Source organism: Molossus molossus, unplaced genomic scaffold (genome assembly GCF_014108415.1).
Source record: "Molossus molossus isolate mMolMol1 unplaced genomic scaffold, mMolMol1.p scaffold_m16_p_1, whole genome shotgun sequence".
Taxonomy (NCBI): Eukaryota; Metazoa; Chordata; class Mammalia; order Chiroptera; family Molossidae; genus Molossus; species Molossus molossus.
Window position 1 is genome coordinate 156,398,604 of NW_023425344.1, and position 25,926 is coordinate 156,424,529.

The 25,926-nt window shown below is 46.9% G+C and overlaps 1 protein-coding gene across 1 annotated transcript in view; it reads left to right on the plus strand.

Moving 5' to 3' along the window:
• The window catches only part of LOC118629905 (T cell receptor alpha chain MC.7.G5-like), a 314,180-nt gene extending 289,148 nt beyond the window's left edge, over positions 1-25,032 (plus strand). The window contains exons 5-8 of the mRNA XM_036261628.1: positions 21,145-21,399; positions 22,861-22,905; positions 23,766-23,873; positions 24,511-25,032. Of these exons, the coding sequence (XP_036117521.1) occupies positions 21,145-21,399; positions 22,861-22,905; positions 23,766-23,872 (407 nt within the window). The 3' untranslated portion in view covers position 23,873; positions 24,511-25,032. The remainder of the gene's footprint in view (positions 1-21,144; positions 21,400-22,860; positions 22,906-23,765; positions 23,874-24,510) is intronic.
• Positions 25,033-25,926: the final 894 nt, after the last annotated feature.

The following is a 25,926-nucleotide window of genomic DNA, read 5'->3' on the forward strand; positions in this document are numbered from 1 at the left end:
TTTGAACACGGTCACAATAGCAGAGCAAAGACCATGTTTTCTAAGATTCGATATATTGCCATCCATCTCAGGCTACAGCCTCTATAACCATCACTCTGATTTATCTCCTCTGGCCCTTATTTTTTTAAATTAATGCAACTGAAATATTGGTAGCTCTTACCTCCTGGCTCACAGAAAGCATGTGAGCATTAAAAAGACATTGATCTGAAAAAGAAGAGCTGGAGGTTTGTTTGAGTTTGTTGTGTTTTGGGGGACAGGGGAGAAGTTATTGTTTTTGTTTTGATGATTTTTTTTTCCTTTGGAGAAGGTTAGGATACTTGAAAGAAAGGGTGGCATGATCCATATATAAGCACGTACAAAATAAATCATTAAGGCTAGGAGCCAAAGGACACTGTGGACCTGGCCAGCCATGAACCAACTACAAGACAATGGGAAGACCACTCAAGCTCTCTAAGCTTCAGTTCACCTATCACACACAGGTTATAATTCCAGCTCCACCTAGCTCAAAAGATGTTGTGAGACTCAAATGAGAGAATATATGTGAAATTGCTTTGAAAAGTATGGTCTGTCAGATGATTCGTAATTTTTAAAAAGTTAGATTTTATGAAATATTTTATTGGAGGGTAAACTTGACGTTGAGCGACCTTAATGAACTTTAGCTATGGCAGAGAAAGGGTTGAATTTGGAAATAAGGTGAACCTTTCTGGTTATGGAAAAAAAAAATAGAGCATGAGAATTGGTGACCAAGACTGTCCCTGGAGATGATCAAAAACCTGAGAACGCTTAGGAGGGAAACTTGTGAGGTTGGGAGCTTATAGTAAATGGTTTCTGAGGTTTCCTACCATTCCAAAGAGTGTGTGAGTTTAAGACTTTTCTTGAGTTTACCTAAATATGTACTTAGTGTTGAATTGGGTTTCAACCAAGTGAGAGAACCCTGAGAGAATTCCTTGCCTGAAAATGAAGTGCCCTTTGGTTTTTGTGGTGAAATAGATCACTGTGGTCTTCAAATACCAACATGCTGGTGTTTGGAAGGGGAACCATGTTAAAAGTGGATCTTAGTAAGTATTACGATGAATTCGAAATTCAAATAAGTACTAAGACATGTAACAAGCGTTTTTGGACATCTAAGTGGACTGCCAAATGTTCTCGATTTATTCCGATTTAATTGGGAACAGAGTACTCTCCGTGCCCTCCCCATCCTGACTGTAAGAGGGCATTACGCTAGGTAATGGTTTGCATTGTTTTTAAGAGGATGCCAACTGGAAGAGAAGGTGTTGGCATCTCAGAGTGGGATTTTCTGATAGAACTGGCCACTGAGATGAGGAGATTTTGTCCATTCTGCTTTTCTCTGTACCGCAGGCTGACGCTCCAACCGCTGAGCCAAACCGGCCAGGGCCATTCTGCTTTTCTATTAATTGGGCAAACATTACCTCAATGGCCAGTGCCACCATTTCCAGTTACCCAGATAACATCCCAAAGTCACTTTGGAAGAACCTCTGTCTTACCTGTCTTTTCTAACAAGGAATTTACCTGATAGAACTAGACTTAGTACTTTAGCAGAGAAAAGGCATGATCTAAACGTCCATGTTCGTGGTGGATGCTTTGTGACTTGGAGCCAGGCTTTGGTCTTTCAGGACCTCAGTTTGCTTATCTGTAAGTGAAGGTCATGATTAACTTCCTCCATGCCTGAGCCTCACTTCAGACCTCACCGCCCCAGAGACCTTTCCAGCCCAGCCAATCTAACAAGCCACCAAATAGAGCAGCTGCCGGCTGATTCTCTAACCTATTCCTCAACCCGATTTTATTTATTCAGTCTCATTGCCTGACAGTATATTATCTTCAGATTTGTTCCTCCCCATGGACTATAAGCACCATGAGGACAGCGATGGTGTCCAAATGGCTCTCCGCAGTATCCCCGTGCTAGCACAATGTCTTACATGCATAGGTGTTCAGTGCATAGTTGAGTGAGTAAGGGACCTACCACCATCTAGCCCCTTCTCATGAATTAACAGAGCTTTGTGATTGCACACCCAAACATGGAAAACCCACTGAGTTCCTTGCCAGAGCAAGGACATGATACGTTTCCACTGTTTATAGGTGAATACAAGGTGGAGTGAGTGAGTGGTTGCATGAGGTATTTGCAGGGCCTCATTTCACTGTGCCTACCAGTCAGGAACTGCATTGATCTTTGGGAAAGGAACCACCGTATCAGTGAGTTCCAGTAAGTACCTGGTTATTATTAATTGTAATGCGTGTACTTACCCTGCAGGCTTATATTGCACAGGTGACTAAATCTCTCCTTATTCTTTAACTCAAAGGGTGTTGGAGTTTAGTAATGAAAGACATTAAAACAAAATGATAAAAATGGATGCTGACCCCCATCCCTTGTTCCACTCCATGATCACAAAAAAATTTTTAAATACGTTAAAGCGATAGAAGAAGGAAAGTTTATCTGGGGATGGGAGCAATCTGCTAAACACTGGTAAAATGAGATAGTGTGTAGTTTATTCCTAAGTAAAAATATGGATCAAAACTGATATACTTTGGCTGGTAAAACAAGATTGCTGGATGAAATTTTGCAAATCTGTTTGAAGGAAATGTGTCAGGGTTGTCTAAAGAATATCATCTGGACTCTTCTCAGGCTTTTCCTTCCATCACTGCTACGGAACCCTGAGAAGAGGCTTTCACAGACTTAATTCCATAGCTTAGTCTTTATCCCAATAACAAAAAAGGGGAATCCCAACCAGAGCTCCCATCGGGGAGGAGATGCTTGCTAATCACATTAATCTGTGATCAAGGCAGCTCAGGCATTGCTGTCAGACAGCACAGTGCTGGTAGATTTATCACACATTCATCTCTGGGAGAGGGACGAGGTTATCAGTAAAACCCAGTGAGTGGGCGATATGTCACTAAAGTAGGAGGCTTAATGTGGCTACTGAGGCCCATTGAACCTACTGCAGTATTTGTAGAGCCCGAGTGTCAAGAAATTAATGGTTTATGCAGACTTGAGTGCATTCTGATGTAGAAAGAAATGTTAAAGTAATGACTCAGAGGCTAGAAAATCTAGCGGTGGAGAAAAATAATCATAGAGATGAACCAAAAATAACAGACTGTGACGGCCAACTCAGAGAGTGGATCCTAAAGGAAAAAGCAGAAATTTTGCCTGAACACTTCCAGTTCTCCTAAACCTGATTTGACCAGTGCATCTGGGTCACAATTTCTTCATCTGTAAGATGAAAATATTTCATATCACCTCATCAGTTATGTTCAAGATCAAATAAGCTAATGTGTGTGAAAGTATTGTGTAAATTACTAAATGCTGTACCCATGTAAAATATTATTTGTTTGCAGAACAAAAAGAAAAGGCTACGTTAACTAGTATAATTCAACATAAAGAGAATGTATATGTAAGTTCTTAATAAACTAGCTATTTTCATATGGGTCTATAATCACGGGCATTGGTGAAAACCACTGTCTCTTCCACTGAAGCAGAGAGACTTGAATGCTACCCAAATGGCAATGGCAGGAGATAGGAAGCCATTCTGTAAAGGTCTGCACTGGAGTGTAAATCGGGGGGCAGCCAAAAGTTTATCTTCGGAACTGGAACAAAGGTTCAAGTCACCCCAAGTAAGTCTAAATTCCTCAGCATTTCTCCTTCCCCATGTTGTCTCCTCTGATTATAATGTTTAGAGTATATCATGGAATATAATAGGCCTTTCCTGGTTATTTTCAGAAGATTAAAGAGATTGGAGAAGGATCCTTTGTCTGTCTTATAACATTCTAATGGTACTGCTCTATCCAAGTTGTGTTGTTTCCTAACAAAAAAGAAAGCCAAATCATTACCCATGAGACCGATGAGAGACAACAGATTTGCAAAGGATAGGAACTAAAGAAAAGACGAGTGGTGTTTTGTGTGTTGTTGGTTTTTTACCACACCTGAAGCAGACGGGATGTCCTTTAATCAGAGGGATGCCTGGCTTTGGGGTCCGAACAGAACTTAAGTAACAAGGCTACCACTGAATGTGCAACAAGTTGAATTGGGGAGCAAGAAGTGGTCACTCATGATGATCTGGATCCTACTCCATGAGTTTCAGATCGGTGGACGTTAAAGTTAGGAGAGACACTATGGCAAGAATCTAAAAACTGGTAACTGTAACGAAGACAAAAGGACTAGATACATCTGTTGGATAAATAGAGCTGAAAATCATGAGTTTGATGGTGATAGACCCGGAGATATGAGTAGATTAATATTTCATTTTAAGTGTTGCACAATAAATGCCCACATTTGAGTCCATTGGCCTGTGTGTTATGTGGAATGTAAAAAGAAAGTAAAGATATGGTCCACTTTGTAGGTAAAAGGGCCATGTCTCTTAGTCTCAGGTATGAGAAGGATGTGTGGGCTCCTGCGTGTTTTTGGCTGACTAAGAAACACTGTGGGAATGATGGAGGCTATAAATGGACCTTTGGGAGTGGGACCAGACTGCTGGTCAGGCCTGGTAAGTGAGGTATCAGAGGAATAATGGAAAGATTGAGGATAAAATGTCTTCGTGTCTTGAGAAATGATTGTGTAATAATAGATGAGCTGGAATTTTTTGAATCACTATTACTAAAGTTCTGATGTCTGGTTCTAGCAAGATAATTACATATATATGCAATACAGATGTGATATCACTCTAGTAGGAATACAAAAGAGGATTTTTCTCTCATAGCCTCTCCTAATATTTATCTGTCCTATGTCTTTTATCTGTCTCCTGCATCTAGACTGTGTCTTTGGTAGCAGTGCTGGTTCAGCCTAGCTTCACATTACCTGTTCTTCATTTGTAAAATAAGGATAATATCTCAGCTCATGGCGCAGTTGTTGTAGTTGTGGCCCAAATGAGGTAACGTAATATATGAAGATTGTTAACCAGCTTGATACATGATAGGTCATCCATAAATGATGGTGTTTTTGCCTCTTCCCCAAGTAGATCAGAGGTTGAAAAGCCCAACGCTGCAGGCTATTTTTGTATGAGGGGTTGCTATAGTGTGAGTTCAGGATACAACAAATTCACCTTTGGAAAGGGCACCATGCTTCTCGTTTCTCCAGGTAAATGTTGACCTCCATCCCACTGTAGTTTTCCCCTTGTGTGATTTAAGACATCTGCATGTGCTTACTGTGTTTTACCCTTATGGATGCCTCATCCTTGTTTCATCGGTTGACCTATGAGTTTAAGGTCGAGCCTTCACGGAGAGCTTTTTAAAATGAAAATAGCTAACAGAAAGGTTTGAAATAACAGTAAAACTAATTTACTAGGTCAGACTGGAGTAGAGACTAACATCCGAGATAATTAGGACAAACCTGGTTTCCCCAGGAATAGCCTGTGAAAAGCCTGGACTGTAGTCTCCCCCCAGTCGTCCCATTCCTTTTACACTCTATGTTCCCAATTTAGCTGTGGTGTCTTGGACAGCCTGTGACATATATAGCTACAGAAATCTTTCATCACTGGGAAGGTATGCCTATTAAACTGAAAATTCCTTGAGCCCAGAGTCTCTTCGTACATCCCGTCAAGTGTCTAATATGGTCCTTTTACAAAGTAGGTGCTTAATTAAATGCTTGAGATGATTGAGATCAAACACCCAAAGAAATCAGATTTGCAGGCCAAAAGGGAGACGAGGATAAAGTAAATGTCATGATGCATTCGCTGTGTGGTGGAGAGGGCACCACACTAGACTGAGGACCAAGCTGACCCACGTTTTGGTCTTTGCTGCCAACTAGCAGTGTACTTAGGGCAGAGCGCTAGCCTCCGGGCCTCAGCTTTCCCACTGGGAAGTAGATCTGGATGCTCTCTCTGGTCTCCTCACACCAGTGTATGAATTTATTTCATCTGGGGTCGTGGAGAGAGCTATTTTCTCAGATGAGTAAGTGAAATAGCTATATTGAATTCCAAGTGTTTTCTAACTCACTAGATAAATCAGGAAAAGAGGTGAAGTGACAGAAGGGAGTTTATTCTGAGGCATCAGACACTGTGGGACTCATGGGGAGGAACAAACAAACTCACCTTTGGGACAGGTACCCGGCTAAAAGTGGAGCTGAGTAAGTGTGAGATTCTATGGTCACTACAAAAGGCATTCTGGTGATGGTGAATGGGAGAAAAGATTTCATTTTTGTCATTTGTATGTGATTTATAATTAGCTACAATCTAGTTTTGAAGTATTAAGAATTGTGGCACCCAGCTAAATTAGTGAAAGTATTCCAAGACTGTATGAGCGTATTTTCTTTGAAGCAGAAGTTAGCAAACCATTAAGATTTTTGCCGTGATATGAGGCTGACAGAGCTCTAACATCGGGGTTTTTAGCGCTAGAATTGAGCTCAATGGAGCCTGATAAAGGAAGAAAGCTAGAAGAGCTGAAAAGAGCCTGGTCCTGATCTAATAGGCCCTTTCTGCTGCTTCTGCCACTGATTCAAAGACACGTGGGGAGGACATTCAAGGTCATTTTATCCGTGCCCCAAATAAGCCATACCCAGTTTGCTTTAGAGACTGTGTCTCTTTACACAAAATACTGTTCAAAAAGAGTCAGTGAAGTGCAGACATCGCCCCGCTGGGTGCCTCGTACTCTTCCCGTGTGAGATGAGAAGGTCCGTGCTCTCAGATTCCGTGCTTCTGGGATCACACTCTTAGGCCATCCTAGAGTTTATATGATTCAAGGATATGCGTTCTTATGGCCAGTCCATAAACAAATTCTATAACCCTAAGGAAATAACCTTGTTAGTCAGTAAACTAACCTAACATAGAAATAATGAACATGCATAAAATATGGTATCGTTTGTCTTTAAACAATTCTATGGGGCAGAGGGCAGTATTCCGATTTTACAGAAGAGGAAACTGAGGCTCAGATAAGTGATTGTCCAAGATCCCAGGATTAGTAAGTGACAGGGCTTAGGTTCAAGCCAGAGCCTGCTTGCCTGATCTCAAAAACCTTGCTCTTTCTACCACAGTATGTCACAGACCCTAGGTCAGGGCTTATTTAGAAATGAGAGACAATGCCCATCACAGTGAGTGAAGAAATATATGGAATTTCTCTTTTGTATTCTTAGATGTTGCCATGACTTAGAGTAGAGCTTTGGGAAATCTTGACTTAGTGCCTCAAATGTCCAATGGATTCTCTTCCCCTTTTAATGAAGAAATAAAAAGTTCAAGGGCTCCATTTACCCCAATGGAGAGAAGAGATTGAGGAGCAGGCAGCAGCTAGTCCCTTGTTCTGACTTTCCCTTTCCCTCACTATTTCTTGTGTCTTCCCAGGGGGGCCAGTCACCAGTGTGACTGATCTGCAAGTGCCTGACTCAGGTGTGAGTTACAGAAAAATACAACGTTGAGGGCACTTTGGACTTTGCTGGATCATAGAATTTTAGCCCTGAAAGGGAGCTTAGAAATTGTCTTATTCAGACCTCTTTTTTTTTTTTTTCTATTAAGAAAATTATACCCCAAAGAGGTTGGTTGAATTTTCCAATATCCTCAAGTCAGTGATAACTAGGGCTGGGACTAAGACCTGGGGCTCCTGGTCTCTAGATCTCACAGAATAGTAACTACTAACCTTCCAGGTGATAAGAGATGTGAAATATGCTCAAGAACAGGGGGAAAGCAAATGGGTTTTATTAGGGGAGTATAAAAAAGTGCTGTTATTATTAGCAACTACCACACGCTCCCTGGGCCTGCTCCCCAGCTGGGGTATGAAAATGCAAAGAGAAGGAAAAGGCCCATTTTGTTACAGCACAAACCACTGTGGGAAATACTGGAAGCTTCAAAGTTTCCTTTGGGACGGGAACAAGACTATTTGTTAAAGCAAGTAAGTTCCATGAAATAACCTGGTTTGTATTAGAGTGGGGGACATCTGTCTTCACTGATTTTTTTATTTTCCAGTGGTTTTGTTTGCAGTTTAAAGAAAAAGATCAGTTGCCTGTGATAATGTTGCATTTTATAGTATCCATGAGCATCAGTCACGCCGGAAACGTGTACTGAACACTTAGTAAGTGTAGATGGATAAAACTACCCTAGGTCCTGTCTAGAACTGAAAGGCTGTAATGACATGAGTGACTTTTTCAACCTAAAGGGCTGTGACATTTTTTAAATATAATCCACTCTGTACAAAGCAGGGTCTCCCATTGGGTTCTGCCTTATTTCTTGTCACCTTTCAACGGTCTTAGGAAAAGGAAGGTTAAATAGGTGGATCATATGCCTCCTCTCGCTTTGGTACAGGCACAGAGACACAGGAACCCACTTAGTAAATGACGTGTGTGACTTAGGAATCTCAGGCTGTGGCTCGGTTACAGGGTGCCATTCTGTAGAGAGAGATTTCAGAGTGTGAACACCGGCTCTCAGACACTCACATTTGGAACTGGCACCCAACTTTTGATCATTCCAAGTAAGTCAAACCTCCAAAAATGCATAGCCCCATCTCCAATACTGGATTTATACTTTTATATGTAACATTTAGAATAGTCTCTGATAGAATATCATTATCATCATCATCATTACTACTATTACTATTTTGTTATTATTGAACATAACAAATGCTGCTACCTTGGAATATATATTTTCTGTGTTATTATTCTTTTTATCCTTTAAGGAGAATTGATGTAAAGATATCAGAAGGAAAATATTTGAGTTTACTTTGGGGTCTAGGCCTTTTCTTGATCACTGAGCTTCCCTTCTTTGTTGAGGTTCCATATGAACCTCACAATTTTGGGTCTTTACACTGCCTCATAATTATCTCTGAGAAATGCTTCCTTGGTTTTTCTCTGCCTTAGCACTTAGATTTTGCAGCTCACATTTACCAAAGTATACTTAGCTTCTAACCTCTCCCAAAATGGGCCTCCTTGTCCCAATAATTATGCACAATAAAGGCAGTCCAACTTATTTAAAATGATTATTGAGTATCATCACGAGCCAGGGACCAGGGTCGGTTTTTAAAAAAAGAAATAAACAAAGAAAAGAAGAAGCTAAGGTAATGTCCCTGCTCTCAAGAACTTCCAGTCCAATCAGAGAAACAGAACAATTAATATGTGAATGAGCTGAGATGGGCGCTGTATTAGGTCCTGCGCAGGGCCTGGGGCCTGGGGCCTGGGACCTGGCGGGGAGCCCTATGGGCCCGAGGCAGGACAGCAGGGACAGTGGACAGTCCCCATGCCCGGGCAGAGAGCCAGCACAACCCACCGTGTGTTTCTGGGAAAAGAGTTAAGTCTGTTACATGCTGAGGTGTTTGACTTCCTTAAGGACAAAAAGGCCCCTCTTTGCAGGAAGCATCGAGTGAGGAGAGGACAGAAACAGGGTGAGTCAGGCTGAGTCACCAGGCTGGACAGTTGCTCAGCCGAGAGGATGCGGGCCCAGCACGGCAATGCCGCAAACGCTCTTTCTCCTACTCCTCTGGCAAATAATGATGCACGTGTCCAAAATGCATTTTTGCATATGTCCCCAAGAACGCGGTGTCTTCTTGTCAGGCATAGCAGCTGAGGAGGGAAAATGCTCGCCTGCTGCCTGTGTCTAGATTTACTCACACCTCCCGGCCTGTGTAGGAGGCAGGTTTTTCACAGTTGTAGAGGCCCTGTTTTACCTAGAGGAGAAATAGCCGGAGGCTGTGTTCGTTCGTGGCTGTGATGAGGAAAATGGACGCCACTGGGTAGCATGGGGGCTGGTGCTGTGAGAACCGTTAGGGAGGCTCCTTCAAGTCCCCATACCACCCCTTACAGGAGGACATGGGTCAGCCTTTCCAGGCTCCCAGCTCCTAGGGCTCCAGTGAGGAGTGTGTGGCCTCCCCTAGAGGGTGGGGGAACCGGGACCTTTTTGTAATGCAGTTGTCTAGGGTGTGACTATGGAAACAACAGAGTCACTTTTGGGAAGGGGACTCAAGTGGTGGTCACGCCAAGTAAGTGAACCCGGATCCTTCTGTAAAAATGACCCCCTCCACCCCACCCACTGCTGCTCCTACCCCCAGTGCTGGGCTACTTCTTATTTCCATGGGAGGGGGGAGGACGTGCCATTCATCAGTGCCACACCTACGGTTCTTAGATGGTCGCGTCCCAAACCTTGGCCTGCCGTTTCCTGTACCCTGCCCTCATCTCAGCATCTCTACTGACCACTCTCCCGTCCTCTGTGAAAAGCGGCCCCTGCTTTTCCCTGAGGCTGGGTTTCAAACTGAACAAAAGGCCACAAAAGCAGGAGCTGGAAGGGAACTTGGGGACCTCTCGTTCATCGTAGAAGGAACGGGGGGCTCGTGGTCTAAGCATCCATCCAAGGCCATGCGGGGCAGGCAGTTGGGGCCATGTCAGAGCTCCGGCGGTCACCCCCCTCCCCAGCTTGGCAGGGCCACACTGAGCTCTGCTAGCAGGGCCCTCGAGCCCTGTGCAAGGTCCCTGAGGGCCAGCCGGCAGCACGCGGTGGTCAGGAGACTGAGGGGTGGGTTTCCACCTCAGCCCCAGACCGCAGACCAGAGGGCTGTGACTTCTGTGAGCTCCAGCTTTTGGGTCTCTGAAGCAGGAGCACGATCTCAGTTTCCTCCCATCTTTCAAAAATGTTACGGAAATCGTTGTGACTGTTTTTTTCATCCTAGGCTTTCATGAAAGCAGGGCCCTGTCTGAAAGAAGGTCATTAGAAGTAAAGGAATCAAAGAGCTCTGGGTGCTTGGCCGATTTCCAGGTGGTAGAGAGGGAAGGATGAACCCCCGATCACAGGAAGGGCCTGAGTCCTGCTTGGAGTCTGGCCAGGGACAGGATATGCAGGGACCCCCTGGGCCTCACACGGGAAGGAGGCTGGGAAAGGGGAGCTTCAAAGAGTAAAGGAAAGGGCAGGAGGAGAACAGGAGCTCCCAGGAAAGACGGTCAGATCCCGTCAGCACCTCGAGCAGTTCAGGAGCCCCTTGTATCTGACAACAGAGCAGCAGATTCAGACCCCTAGTGCTGCCCACGCAGGCAGGACCCTGGCGGTGTTGGGGAGTTGCTGCACCGTTTCTCTGCTGACAGGAGTGTGTGTTTTCTCCCGGGGATAGGGGGTGAGGGGCTCTCCGTCCCCAACCCCGGCTCCCATCAAGGCTCAGGGCTCGAGGACAGCCGTGGGAGACTCCCGGCACCTCTGGGAGCCTGGGCCAGTGTTTCCCTGGGCGCTTGCCCTGACAGTCCTGGGGCAAACGGTAGAGGGGGTCACGTGAGACAGGTTTTATCAAAGGCTTTCCCTGTTGTGGGTATCAGGAGGAAGCTACAAACCTACATTTGGAAAAGGGACCCGCCTTGTTGTTCGTCCATGTGAGTGTTATAGAAATGATCAAGGGAAATTTTGTAGACAGAAAGATATTTTGCAGGGATATCGTCATCGTGAGTCTATGGTGTGGTCTACGGGTCGTGAAGGAGTCCTTCGCTGTCTGGGAGGACCTGATCCGTGTGTCGGGCCCAGTGGGGCGATTGAGGCTGTTGGATGAGGGTTCTCACAATGCTTGCAGAGGACAAATGCCAACGTTTTGAGAAAAGAGATTTCATTCTTGGTTAGGTTGCTAAAGCAGAACTTTCTTCTTGGCAGCCAAGGGTCACCCTGTCCCCCCCCCCCAACCCCCAACCCCCCCCCCGCTATGGCTGAGCTCTCTCTCAGCACCTTCCCTTGGATCTTGAGATATTTTTCCTACATGAGAGCATCCCAGCCAGGGTGCTGAGGCACCCAGGGGTGCCAGGCTGTGTGGTGGGGCAGGGACACGTCACCTGTGGCTGCCAAGAGCTCGTCTCTCTCCCTCAGTGTAACATGTTGCTGGAATCATCCTCTTATTCGCTATTGATGTGTGCCAGTGTCTATACTCTGTCCCTCATATAATTTTTCATTTAGTGCTCATACCCATCCTAATGCTAGGTAGCTGGTATTATTCCCATTTCACAGGTGAGGAAACAGATGTTTGGGGCAAGTAACTTGCCCAGGATCACTCGGCTAGGAGTGACAGAGCTAGAGTCCATCTCGCATCTATTTGACTCCGTCGTATTGTTAACCATCTCAGGGCTCTGCCACCACCACCCTCCCGCACTCTGTGAAGGAAGACCTCGGACCCCAAGGCCACCTGTTGGTCCTTGGTTGGCCCATCTAGAGCCTTCTTTCCATGGTGTCCATGGCCCAGGCACAGGAGTCAGCATTTCTGAAGAGATGCTAAAGTCATTAAACTGGGCTGACAGGATGCAGGGAGGGAGCAGGCTGGGCAGGGAGGATGTAGGCACAGCAGGGAGGGAGCAGGTACAGGCAGGGAGGGAGCAGGCAGGGCAGGGAGAGAAGTTGAAACCTAGTGGGGGTTGTTTATTGAGCCTAAAGTGACACACAGAGAAAAATTCATCATCAAAACCATGGAACAGGCTGTTCAATAAAGCTCTGTTCCCAAGAGTGAAGCCTGCAAATGTGGGAGGGGGCCAGGCAGCTGCCCTGCGTGGCAGAGGGCAGGTATTTGTACTGCGCTGTACCAGGGTGGGACACGGGTGGAAGAACACTCACTTTCGGGAGTGGAACGAGACTCCATGTGCATCCAAGTAAGTGCCTGACCTTAGACTCACCAAAGACACAGGAAGTCCCTACTTTACTTTCTTATATGATGAATCTGCACTTACTGAGCTAATTTCTCATGTTTCTTTATGAGACTTGAATGTTTTGAAATTTGAATTCCCAGCCACTGGTTCAGTAGTGGTTTGTATTCTAACGGTAGTAATTGCCAGTGGGAATAGGCCTTTTCATCATTACAGAGACAGACTCTTCTGCTGTTTTTAGGTTCCTATGAGACAAGAGATCTTTATCAGAAAAGACATTGCAACTGATTATGCCCAAAAATCTATTTTTGTTACCATCTAGTTTTCATGAGAGGTGATAAATTAAGCTTCCCAAAGACCCTGGGCATTGGACACATTCTCACAAAACTCCAAGTCTAATAGAGAGATAGGGAAAGAACTTAATGCCAAAATAATGCAACAAAAACAATAAAAAGTTTAGAGAATGAAACCGTAACAATTTAAAAGAGAAATGAAATAGTCCTTATAAAAGAAGAGAAAGAGCAAGACTGCATTAAAATGCATTGAAATATTTAGAGGGCTTTATTGTTCAACAAACATTTACTAAGCAACTATTACGTTCCAAGCACTAGGCTCCGTGTGGGAAAGGAAAGGAGGGAGGAAGATGCAGAGCCTCTGCCATCCAGGATCTCGCACCAGGTAGGATCTGCTCAGAGATGTGGCACCAGCGTCACTGTGCCATGGTGGAAGCACGTGCTAGTGGCAGTGGGAGCAGAAAGGAAGGCGGCCTGCCCTCCTGTCCATGCAGCCTGGCTCATGTACACACCCCGCATTGCACCGTAAGCTCTGTGAGGCCAGCACATGGGTGTCACTGAGCAAACGCTTGTTGAAAACAAGCCTTCTGGTGAGAGACGTCAGGGACAGCTTGCATGGAGGTGGAGTAGCCGTTTAGAACACACTGGTGTAGACCGTAGCAGTGTTCTCCGACGGAGATGCTAGGCTTCAAAACAAGGAAGTTATGGAATCCATCCAAATGCTCTTGGGTGGGGAAAGCCCCTTCCTCCAGGGGAGTTTCCTCCGCATTTTCTGTTCATTTGTGTTTCATCAAGGCCTCTTCCCTGCACAGATCAGTTCAGGCTCCATTTAGAAAGCCTAGAACCCATGATATTTCTCAAGAACCAGAGTTCAGAGGCATAGCTACAATACTTGTGATAGGGAAGCAGCACAAATGGGTGTTAGCAGCAAAAAGGAGAGAGGTCTCATGATAACTACATGACGTCGACACCTCTTGAGAGACCCCCGCTTCCTCCAGGAAATTTCTCCTTTAAGACCAGAATCTTCTTTGAAGTACACAGCTCCAGGGTGTGTGGGAAGGTTTAAGAAAGGAAAACTGATAAATTCACGTGGGAAAGGTTTCAAAGTTGCCGGTGTGCCTAGTAGGTCACCCCTGCAAGTGTTGGGGCGCCATGGGTCCGGCAGGCGACTGCGTCTGTATGTGCCCTCGAGCTGCAGCAGGAGAACTTGCTGTACACTGACTCCATGTCCAGCCGGAGCCCAGATTGAATAAAGCTGTTTCATAATGACTAGAAAGAAATAATCTGCATCAATGAAACAGTGTCCACAGGACTAGTTAAAACAGATTCAGAACACAGAAAACTTAAGGCTAAAATTTAGGATGGCATTTTAAATACTTGGAACTAGAGAAAGGAATTCCAAGGAATATATATATTTAAATGTGCACATGTTCCACAAGTGTTAATGAGTGTTCTTTTTAAAAGATTATTGAATCAGCTCTGAATTTCTTTACCAGCAGGACTTCTCAGAGCCTTTAAAATGATAATATACATTGCCAGTTTTTTTAAAAGATTATTGAATCAGCCTGGCCGGTGTGGCTCAGTGATTGAGGGTCAACCCATGCACCAGGAGGTCCCTGGTTCGATGGTTCTATTCCCAGTCAGGGCACATGCTCAGGTTGTGGGCCCAATCCCCAGTGCGGGGCATGCAGGAGGCGGCCAGTCGATTTTCTTTCTCATCAATGTTTCTATCTCTCTCTCCTTCTCCCTTTCTCTCTCTCTCTAATATCAATAAAGAAAAAAAATTTTTTTAAGATTATTGGATCAAATAAGTTTGAGAAGCTCTGGATTTCTTTACCAGCAGGACTTCTCAGAGCCTTTAAAAGGATAACATACATTGCCAGTCTTCAAGACTGAAATACATTATACAGCATTTTTCAAACTTACTTGGGCTTAGAACCTTTTTGGTAGAGAAATTTAGGACTGGAGTTCTGTGAAGTCCTCACTGAGAAGCACTTGTCTAAACCACTCTCAAACTTGACTTTTTTCCTCTATATGGATATCAACCTGAATCTTAGAAACCTCCAGAGGAAGAGATTCTCAAGCCCCACATGTAACTTATTCCATATTTTCACAACCTCCCTGGTTAACAACTCATTTATGTGCGTTTATGGGAATATTCCTACGGCAAATGTTGGCCTGTCTTTCTCTGCCCTCCTGGAACCAGCTGAAGGGGTGTCTTTCATAGGCCTCATTCCATGATTAAGCCCTATTCTACCTTTTCCATCTTTTCCACTACTATAAATTTTCCCTCAAGATTCATTTCCAAAATTAAGCCCTGGATCTCCTCCAGACTCTTCAAATTTTCATTCTTCACTTTCAGCTGTGGGACCTGGAATGGGCATCCACCCTCCGGAAGGCCGGACTGGCTCGAGCTAGCTGTGAGGGAAAGGCCCGTAGGCTGATTACAAAGGAAGCTGAGGAATAAGGACTCAGTGAGCAGGACTCCTCTCTCGTGTCAGAAAAAGGGTGATTTGGAGGGGCCTGTAACCAGGGACAGGAGGCATCGCTGCCCAGGGAGGCTGGCCCCGCCTGGTGAGAGTTCTTGTAAAGCACCCTCCTGTTGTGTGCCGTCTAGCAGTTACAATAAGCTCAGCTTTGGAGCCGGGACCAGGCTGGCTGTCCACCCGGGTGAGTAAGACCAAGCAAATGACCAGGGCAAAAGTAACTGATAACTTGTCTATGAGAAAACAGGCAATGATTTATGGCAAAGTCAGGGGTATGTGGAACATTTGTTTTCCATTTCTACAAGCTCTCGGTGGCTTAAAATGTTCCCATTTCTCATATTAAAGACAGAAGTGCCAAGAACCAGTAGAGTAAATAAAAATCTGAGCAGAATAATTTATGGAAACATAAAAAGAGCTCCAGATACTCAGTGCTTTCAAGCAAAGCTGATAATATCAGCACCAGATACTCTGAACATTCAGAAAAGTAGCTAAGTGTCCTTCGGGGGAAAAAGATGAGTTCATGGCAAACACAAATTCTCCTGGATTGCAGCAGGCAGCTAAATTCTCTGGTGTGGCTAATGAGCATGGTATGGGGGTACCTGCTCACAGAATCTTCCTCTCTGGAGTTTAGTAGAGTTTGGAACCCCTCTCAGGATAAAAGTGACCCCAGCACCTATTTAAACAGCAGTTAGACCATGTGAAGTGACAAGGCGTGGAGGCAAGGTGGAAGGGGTTCATAGCACAGCATGGGGGGCTGCCAGATCTGGGGGAGCTTTTGCCTCTGCCCTGTCCAGCTAATAGTCTCCACCTTCTCAAGAGCAAAATGGTAATGACCACATCATAATAATATGAGACAATGCCCAGTATACAGCAAGTAATCAATAAGTGGTAGCTTTTCTAAATTATTATCATCATCAAGGTTTTGCTGTACTAAAGCTTACATTGTCATAAAGGGAAAGGGAACAGCTTCCCTGGGAAATAAGAAGTCTAAGGAACAAAGACCCAAGCAGATTTTTAGGATGGTGCGCTCAGATCCTGGTGGGTTCCAGCAGATTAACATCAGGAAGGTTATTGCAAAGACCTTACTTGTAGTGGGGAAATACCGGTGTTAACAAGCTGATCTTTGGAGCAGGGACCAGTGTGAGTGTCCAGCCAAGTAAGTAGAGTGGGGCAAAGGTGAACATTGACAAGTAATTCTTCTTTGTCCAAGATGCTGAGCTGAGCCTGGGCATTTTTTTTCTGTAGGATCCCAAATGGTTTTTTCCACTCATCCTTCAATTATCCTCCCATCTAGTACTCAGTGCTCCAGAAAGCTCCTTAAGCTGGGGCCTTAGGAATCGTGAGGCAGGTGATGAGCCAGTAGTCCTGGACCTTCCGAGAGAATCTGAGAGACCACTGCCCTGAGCAGGGCTTTCTGCTTTACTAAATTCTCGGTTTGTGGAAGTCACAACCTCCAACCCAGGGCACTACAGCAAGATGGGGCAGGAGGAAAAGGACTGAACACACCAGAGACAAAATCTCAGCACAGAAGAGGTCTAACTCTGCAAAGTGTGATTCTCCCGTCCTTGTGGGAAATCAGTGCTTCTCCTATTGAAGTAGGTGTTAGGGCTGGTACGTTTCTGTAATGGCGTCACCTGTGGTGTGAATACTGGAGGAATGGCTGGCAAACTCATATTTGGGAAAGGAACCCAAGTGTCCATAACATCTGGTGAGTCATCCCTGGTGGCACCACGTGCAACCCCATGGGCCAGTGCCACTAATCCTTCCCCTTGGGACGTGGGTGATGACCATGGTGAGGCCAACTGTGGGTGTTATAACTAACTGTCTTACAGAGGCCTCTGTGAAGGGAGAGGGCATCATTATCAATCTTTAAAATCTGTGTGTCTCTAGGTTGAACACACTAAAATTTAACTCTAATCATCCAATGGATATTTTTTTATGCCTTCCATGTGGCCATCACTCTATAAAATGTTAGATTGGGTGTGAAGAAGTCTAAGATAGATTCTTGACCTGTCCCCAAATGGTATAAAAACTTGTGAAAGGGACAGAACTATTGTAAACTCAGCAATGTAAAGACTATTTTAGCAATTGATGATGTCAGTAGGCACATTGGAGATTCAGAGGAATAGGGTCCTGGCTGAAAAGTTGGCCTAGAGAAGGTTTTATGCAGTAGAAAAGGTTCATTGAGCCTGAAAGATAAGATCCGTATGAACAAAGGAGGGGGAGAAATGGGGTTCCAGGCATAAAGAACAACAAGAAAGAAAGCATGCTCTTGAGAATAAACAAGGCATATGTATTTTGGCATAACTAAAGACATCTGATAATAATTTTGGATGGTGAGAAAGGCAAAGATGTCTTCTTAAACAAAAAAGAAAGGGAACACTAGAGCCTTCAAGAGAATACAAACAGTCACGGCTAAGGCCAGCCAGTGGGAAACTGGGAATCCAATTTAGAAACGCAGACCAGATGTGAAGGTGAGGGGCCAGCTCTTTCCATGAACAGCTCATGGCCTGCGGGCCTCCCCTGTCCGTCCTCAGTGGGCTAGAAGAGGAGTTACCCCGCTCCTCAGAGGAGAAACCTAAGGGTTTCTGTAATGGAGATATTGGGAGTGGTATAGCGGTACTGCCTCCCAGTTGCAATTTGGCAAAGGCACCAGAGTTTCTGTAATTCCCGGTAAGTCTTCCCAGGAAGTGTTACTGCTTCCTCATGCTCACCAGAGCCTCAGCAGGACTCAGAGTTCGTTTTTCCAACTCACTTTCCGGGTTCCTCGTGTCTAGCTGCGAAGCACAGATTTGTGGTAAGGGCGCTTTCCATCACTGCTGTGCCCCCAGGGACCAAAGCACTAGAGCACTGGCCCATGTGCTCTTCTGGTTACTTCTGAATTAAAATGAAAGGTTAGGATCTAGAACAGCTGAACTTCCACATTGAAAGGTTGATTCAGTCTTGCTAAAGCTACCTTTGGAGATATCACCAGTGGCAGGACATGTTTATCTTGCTAGGGTGGAACGGGACACTTCTCCTCCCAGGGCAAGTAGACCCGCTAAAGCCCTCCAAATTGAAAGTGACTTCTGTCTTGTTTTCAGACAAAAATATTAAGGTTGCATCAGAGGTATGCGGGAGTAAAAGTAAAATGAGGCTTTAAAAAATCAAGTTCAAGGATGAGTACCCAGCTTCTTTGGCCAAAAAGTCTAACAAGCAGATATTTTGCAAACCTGGTGGCCACTAGCCCATGTATTTATGCAACAGTTCTTTCTTGAGCACCTAGTAGCAGGTACTAGGGATGCAACAGTAAACCAGAGACGGGCCTTTGCTGTCGCAGAGCTGACCTCCCAGAGAGCCAATCTGAAGAGCTTGGCGCAGCTGTACTCTTACAGGGCATAGAAAGGACTTGGGAGAGGAAATTCACGGTTTGGAAGATCATGGCAGACATTGATGTCACGCCAAGAAGTTTGGCCATTATTCGACAGACAAGAGGGAGTACCTGAATTATTTAGAGCAGAAAGAGACCCAATCAGTTCCATGTTTTAGGCAAGTACTTAGGAGGATGAATGAGCTCAAAAAGATTGAGGAGGGGGGCAGGGAGAGATGATGCACAAGAGAAGAAATCAGAGCTAGGGAAGCCGGACAGGAGAAACAACAGCAGACCTGCAGACAGGGAAGCTAAAAGGGTACTGGTAAAAACAGGGTGTGAAGAAAGCTAAAAAATCACCTCAGTTCTTCTGATTTCATTTATTGCTATTTTATTTTGCTCTCTCATTAGCAAACCTGAGCAATTGGTCTGCCCCTAGTAGTCACCCTCACAAACTGAAAGATGGCGTGTGAGTCTCGCACTCAGCCCCCACTGTCTTTCCTCAAAGCCTCATGTTCCGGGCGCTGCTCTCTCCAGACCAGTGCGGTCCAACAGAACGTTCTGTGACGGTGGAAATGCCCTCTCGGTCTGCACCACCCAGCACGGCAGCCACCAGCTGCGTGGTGATTGACCTCTGAAAATGAAGTTCTGATTTTTCATTGAAGTTTTAAGCTTATTTAATTTTGGTTCACTTTAATTTAAATAGTCACATGTCGTTAAAAAATACCATATTGAATAGTGTGGTCTTGACCTTGTCCAGCCTGATAACCCCCTGGCTCTGTGACTCAAGTGAACGTTTAACCAGAACTGAAAGTTGGGCATCTGGCCCCCACAGCCATCCCCACTCCCCCCCTAAGGCCAAACTGCATCAGATGGCACCTTGTCCTCTGCTTTCCTTGTGAGACCACATTCTCTCAGCATCTCCACACCCTTCATGACCCCCCCCCCAGGCTCGCCCACGACTCCCACTGATGACTACAGAATCCATGGGGGTGTGTTAGTAGTGTTATGGCTTCCCGTCTCTCCCTCGCAGACAAAGATGCATGTCGTAGGGCCTTAACTCACAGCGATGCCAGGCCCCACAGTATGTGGAGATCAGAGGGGAGCAGGCAGAATCCTTCAGGGCCCAGGCTTTAAATGACCCTTACATGTGACCATGGACCCAGCCCTGCTCTGCGGCTCCAGGGCTTGCCCCACCCGCAGGCAGTTCTGCCTTGACTCAGCATCCCAAGTCCATGCCAAGGGCTGATTTCCCAAGTTTTGCATCCAGCTGGATGGCTGCGTTGTCAAGGCCACCCTCGCTGGCTCAGCAAGTGGGGTGCATCACTAGGCTGAGAAGCCTCGCGTGCATGGCGAGGAGCCGTGGGAGCAGAGAACCACAGGGCCAGGAAGCTGTAGTCCCAGCCCTGCTCTGCACTCTCTGGGTGGCCCCGAAGTGTTCATCCTCCCTGAAAACCTCTGCTGCTTCCTCTAGAGGCAGGAGGTCTGAAAGAACAAACAATGAGAGTTACATCAAAACACTAAACCCTACAGAAATGCTGAAAAATGATTCTCAGAGCCGAGGAAAAGCCTTCAGCAACGCCTGCGTCCTGGGGGTGAAGAGTAGAAACTATTTGGTAGCACATTACGGTAGCAATACCCTGGTGGCATCAGTAGCTCCAACTACTTACATCTGTTCAGTACCTTACCGTTTATTAAATATAATTTTATGTGAAGAAACTCTCATTTGTTTCTCAGAAAAGCCTGGCTAGGAAGGTGGACGAGGCAACAATTCATTTTGCAGATGAAATTCCTGAGATTCAGGGGGCAGTGTGACTTGCTCGAGGCCTCATAGTGAGTGAATGGGGAGCCCGAGTTCGGACAGAGCTGTTCTGATTTATAGTCCCAAACTTCTGTGGATGTGAGAAACCTCCTGGTAGTGTGACCCATCTTCTGACTTAATTCCAGCCTCATAGGCTTCTAGGTCCTGCCAGTGCCCAGTGTAGGTGTGGGAGGCCAAGCCAGATGCCAAGAAGTATCGTTTGCTTTGCTGGGCCTTTTCTCTGTGCTTGTTTGTCCTGCCAGAGCTGTGTTCTCCACCAGGCCTGCTGAGCGTGTAAAGAAGTTCCTGAGGAGAGGAATGAGCCGTATCATGAAGTGGGCCTTCATTCCCAGTCTCCTGGCAGGGCCTGGCAGAGAGCGTTCCCTGGGAGCCTGGGCTCGGCCAGGACTCATGGCTTGTGCCTGTCCCTGGTCTGTTGCAAGCAGCTGGTTTCTAATACGTTCTTTCCCATCTAAAGTCTGAGAATGTTACATCTGTAACCAAAAAAAATCAATAAAATAGTAAAAATAATAATTTAATCAAATTTAAAAAGAAAAAATAATAATGAAGTCTGAGAATGTGACTTGCCAGGCCCACAGAGCCGTTGCGCTTGCCCATCACCAACATCTGGACTCGGGCCTGGGTTGGGGCAAGGAGGGAAATGAGCATCTCCTAACCCAGCTCCTTTTGGCCCACAGTTATCAGTGACCCTGACCCCTCCGTGTACCAGATGAGAAGCCCTGAATCCAACAACGTGTCCGTCTGCCTGTTTACTGATTTTGATTCTGAAACCATTGTGCCACAAGACGAGGAGTCCACGGTGCACGGCACTAACAGCACATCGCTGCACATGAAGTCCATGGGCTCCAAGAGCAACGGGGCCCTGCGCTGGAGCACCAGCCCTGATTTCAGGTGTGCAGACACCTTCAAAGAGAACTTCTACTCCAGCTCAGGTGAGTGCAGACTTGGTGCCTGTGCAAGCTGAGTCTCTTCACTGCAAGAGGCCTGCTTTGGCTGGGGCTCCCTCAGGCCAGTGGATCCAAATGCTGCTGGGATTGGTGGCCTCAGCCTCACCAATTGTCACTGAGCACCAGTGAGCCCCATCCTGGCAGGCCACAGAATGTCCTGGGCAAAAAGAAATAGGGAGAAGGTGGCAAGAGACGGCACTGGCCCTCAGTCTCACCCACCCTGAGTTCCCACCTCCCTGCCTCTGCTGGAGTTGTTTGCCCCTTACTGCTCTTCCAGGCCCCATTCTAATGCCCTTCTCCAAGGTCCCTCCCCTTGTTTCTTTCTCTCTTCCAGTCAGTCAGTCATTCAGTCAGTCAACAACCACTGATTGTGCCTATATAGCTGCCAGCCACTGGAGTGGAGTAGTGAACAAGTCAGATGAGGGGTCTGCCCTAAGGAAGCTTCATTCTAGTTGGGGGAGACCATCCATCAGCAAGAAGAACTCTAGATACCTTCAGATCCTAGTATATGCTTTAACTTGGAGTTGAAGACACAGCCACCTTAGGGACAAAAGTTAGAAGTGGGCTCTCTGGGGAAGTTTATTTGAGCTAAGAGATGAAGGATAAGAAGGCACCAGCTGTGCCAAGGGCCTGAGGCCGGCGCTCACTGAGAAAGAAGAGGAGCGATAGGAATGAGAGGGGAGAAGGAAGCGAGGGCCAGATCATAAGGCTTCTCTGGTCATGAGAGGGCAGCTGCTATTCTAATTACCATGAGAAGCTATCATCTGGCTTTGATTTGCTTTCTTAAAAGAGCACTCTGACTACTGAATGGGGATTGGATTGCAGGCACGAGAGCGGGAGAGAAAGGAGGTGAATGATGCAGAGAGAAGGTGGAGGCCGGGATGGGGTGGTGACAGTGGAACTGAGTGGCCAGCACTAGTGGGTTTCAAAGGCAGAACCATGCTGGGATGAGGAGGAAATGAGGGATCAAGGAAGGTGGCTGGATCTTATGCCTGAGCAGCTGAATCAATGATACTGAGAAAACAAAGGAACGGATTCAGGGTGCAGGGATGGAAACTTGGTAGACCACACGAAATCATCGAGACTCCTTATGGCACTTGTCACTGTGTATGTCCTACTGCCTCTATTGGACTCCAGCCTGGACACTGCCCAAGGGCAGGGTCTGTGTCTCGCAGTCCCTGAGGCCTGTGCCTTGTAACATGAACTCAGCACAACCAGTACTTGTTAAGTGAATGAAATGGTGCCCAGAAGCCAGGGTGCTGTCCCGCCAGGGCCAGCGGCTGTCCCCAGCAAACGGCCACATGTGACAAGCTCCCTCCGATCGCTCCACAAGGAAATGTGGAGAAGCTGTAGACACTCACTTGCCCAGCTCCTCAGAGGGTCTGGAATGGGGGGGTGGTCAGCATACTCAGGCCTCTTAAGAAAATTTCTTTTTTCTCCCTTTAGATTTCCCCTGTGATGCCACATTGGTAGAGAAAAGCTTTGAAACAGGTGAGAGAAGGGTTGATCCCGGCTTTGCACGGTTTGGGGGAGCATGAACCCACAGTAACCTTGCTTGGGGAGAGGAGGTGGGAAGGCGTTACAGGTCTGGGGGTGAAGTGAGGAGGAGCAGGAATAGTAATAGCAGTGTGAGCCCTACAGAGCTGCCAGGTCATCCCCAAATCCCCAGGTTCCTCTCATCATCTCTCACTTCCTTTTCCATTCTGAGTCCTTTGAGGATGAGTCTCTAGTTTCACTCAACCAATGACTCACTTCTAGTTTCTGTATTCCTTTCAACCACTCCACTGTCAGAACCAACAAGAGCTCTGGGTGGCCCAGCTGTGAAATTTCTGATGAGCTTCTAGCCCTAAACTAAACAGGTCACCCTGAGGTCAGCTGCCCTCCATGGCCAAGGAGTTTTGCCTTCTTTCAAGAAGGGCAGCAGGTGGTGATCTCTCTCAAGGACCTCCACCACTCCTCACCACCTCCCCTGCGCCCACATTCATCTCCACTCTAGCTGTCCGTATGAGTCGTCCCTCTTGTGGCTCAGCCACTGAATTCTCACTAAGAGGCCCAGACCCAAGGAATTGCAGTAAGTCCTGAGCACCCACCTCATCCCCATCCCCTGAGGGGCTCAGAAATAAAATAAGGACCAAGTGCAGTTGCTGTTTTCCTTTCAAAATGAAATACTGTTGATCCCGGGGTAGGACACATATGTTTACGAGGAGATGTGCACAGAAGCCCAAAGGGAGAGGCAGACCCAGGTGCCTGGGCCACCCACCCTGCTTCCAGGAGAGCCACTGGGATGGCACAGGTGCTGTGCAGCCTCAGGTGTGCACGCTCTGAACCGCTGTGGCCTCTTGGTTTTGCAGATATGAACCTGAACCTGCAGAACCTGTCAGTGATTGGGTTCCGCATCCTACTCCTCAAAGTGGCCGGCTTCAACCTGCTCATGACGCTGCGGCTGTGGTCCAGCTGAGGTGAGCGGGCATCTCAGTCCGTAGGTGGGGTATGAGGGGCTTGGGGTGGGTCCCCAAGCTCTGAGAGCAAACCTGCACCCAGGGTCTCCTTTTAGGGGCTAAGTCTGGGCCCGCCAAACTCCATGTTTTTCTGTGAGGAGTTCCTCTTGTTGGCAAGGGCCTGAAGCATTTGTAGAACCCAGAACTTCTTGGGCGACAACAGCCCCTCAGTGAGTCATGTCTCCCTACAAGTATGGACAGGTGTTATTATCCTCATTTTGGAAATGAAGAAACTGAGGGCAAGTAACATCAAGAGCCACACACTAATGAGTGAATAAAACAGAGACACTCAGGACCCCAACATGCACTTATACCTTCTACTTTCACGGCAAAACCGAATAGGGCTCCCAGTTCCTGTGCCTCCAATATAATGAGAAGGTATTAATATACCCTAATCCTGGCGGAGTGTCAACACCTTTCCTCCAGTGTCCCTGGTCATCCTGCTGACCAGCGCATCTGCCCCACCACCAGCAAAAAGAACCCCCGGGGCTCACTTGCTCCTAGAACTCTACAAATGGAGGCATCTCCATCGCATCCCTAACTGCCCTGGGTCTACCTCCTCGGTATCCAGCCTGACTTCTGTTCTTCCTCATCCCAGGTCAGCAAGACAGTGAGAGCCCAGTGCTCCGCGCTCCTCACCGCCCACCTCTCCCTCAAGCCCAGAGACTAAGTCTCAGCCTCCAGGGAGGAGAAGTCTCCCTCGCCTCTCCAGCCCGGGCAATGCCTCCAACTGGATCCTACCAGATATCTGTGATCAAGATGCCGAAGACCTGGCAAACGCTGCTGCCCCTCCCTCTGTGCCCTCATTGTTGCTTGTCGCTGCCCAGCATCCCTGGCAACGCAGGGGCTGCTGCAGCCTCTCCTGGCTACAGATTCTCCTCCCCCTCCCAGAGACCGCCTCCGATGTCCCCGGGTGAGGGCTCACCGGGGGTTCTCTCGGGTTCTAGCTCCTGGAGAATGTTGTGAGGAGCTTATTTTTTTAAATAGTGTTCATAAAGAAATACATATCGCCCTTTCCGCAAGATGTGGGGGAAGCTGTCTCATTATCTAGGCCCTGCTGTGCTGTGTATCTGAGCCACGTTGTATATTCTGCTGCCCTGGCTTCATTAAAAGAGATTGGGAAGAGCAGAGACTGTCTCCTGTTTGGCCGGGTTTCGTCGGGGTCATTTTAGCTTGCTGTCGATCACCACCTGGGCAGAAAGAACCCAACACATTTGGCCACGATGACATTCAGGGAGCCTAACTCAACAAGTTGCTTAAGTCAACCTCTAAAAAATTCCACTTGGAAGGCTGTGCTGGGGGCTGGGCAAACCCACTTAAAAGCCTGGGTCCTTGCTCTTCCGTTTTCATGCCACACCGCTGGGCCACTGGTGGCAGCAGGCCCATGTACATGGGTGGCAGTGACCTGTAGCTGAAATTTGGCAGACAGGGACCACACAGCAAGTATCCCCCAAATGCCACCCACTGTCTCCTGCCCCCCAGGAACATTTCCTTTGCCTTTCAGAGTGGTTTCCCACAGAAACTGTACATTGCCACACAAATCCATGGTTGGGACCACCCGCTGCTCCACTGCCTGGGTCCAATCCAGTGCCCAGCCCCTTGGGGTGCCCAGTCAAGGAGAGGGGTGCAGATTGTGACCTTAGCTAGACCACACTCCCACCATCCTGGATGTGAGGATAAGGAAAGGGGAGATGAGCTCTTTCCCCTCAAGTCCGGGCACCAGGCCAAGGAGAGTAGATGTCTCAAGGTCCCTGAGGACAGGGGGTGGGATTCCCTGCACCCCGGGAAACGGCTGAGCCTCCTGCTGCCTGAGCACGTTTCCTCGTGTCATAGACACTAATGGGAACGCCCCTCAGAGATCACTCAATCATTCACCTCACTACTGCTCTCAAGACTAAAGCCTAGTGGTTAGAGGCCATCCTATCCCCAACTACCTCTATGGTTCACCCACATGTCTGACCACATCAGCCAGAAACATGTGAGTCTTTCCAGCTACAGTTCAGGCCTGCTTCTG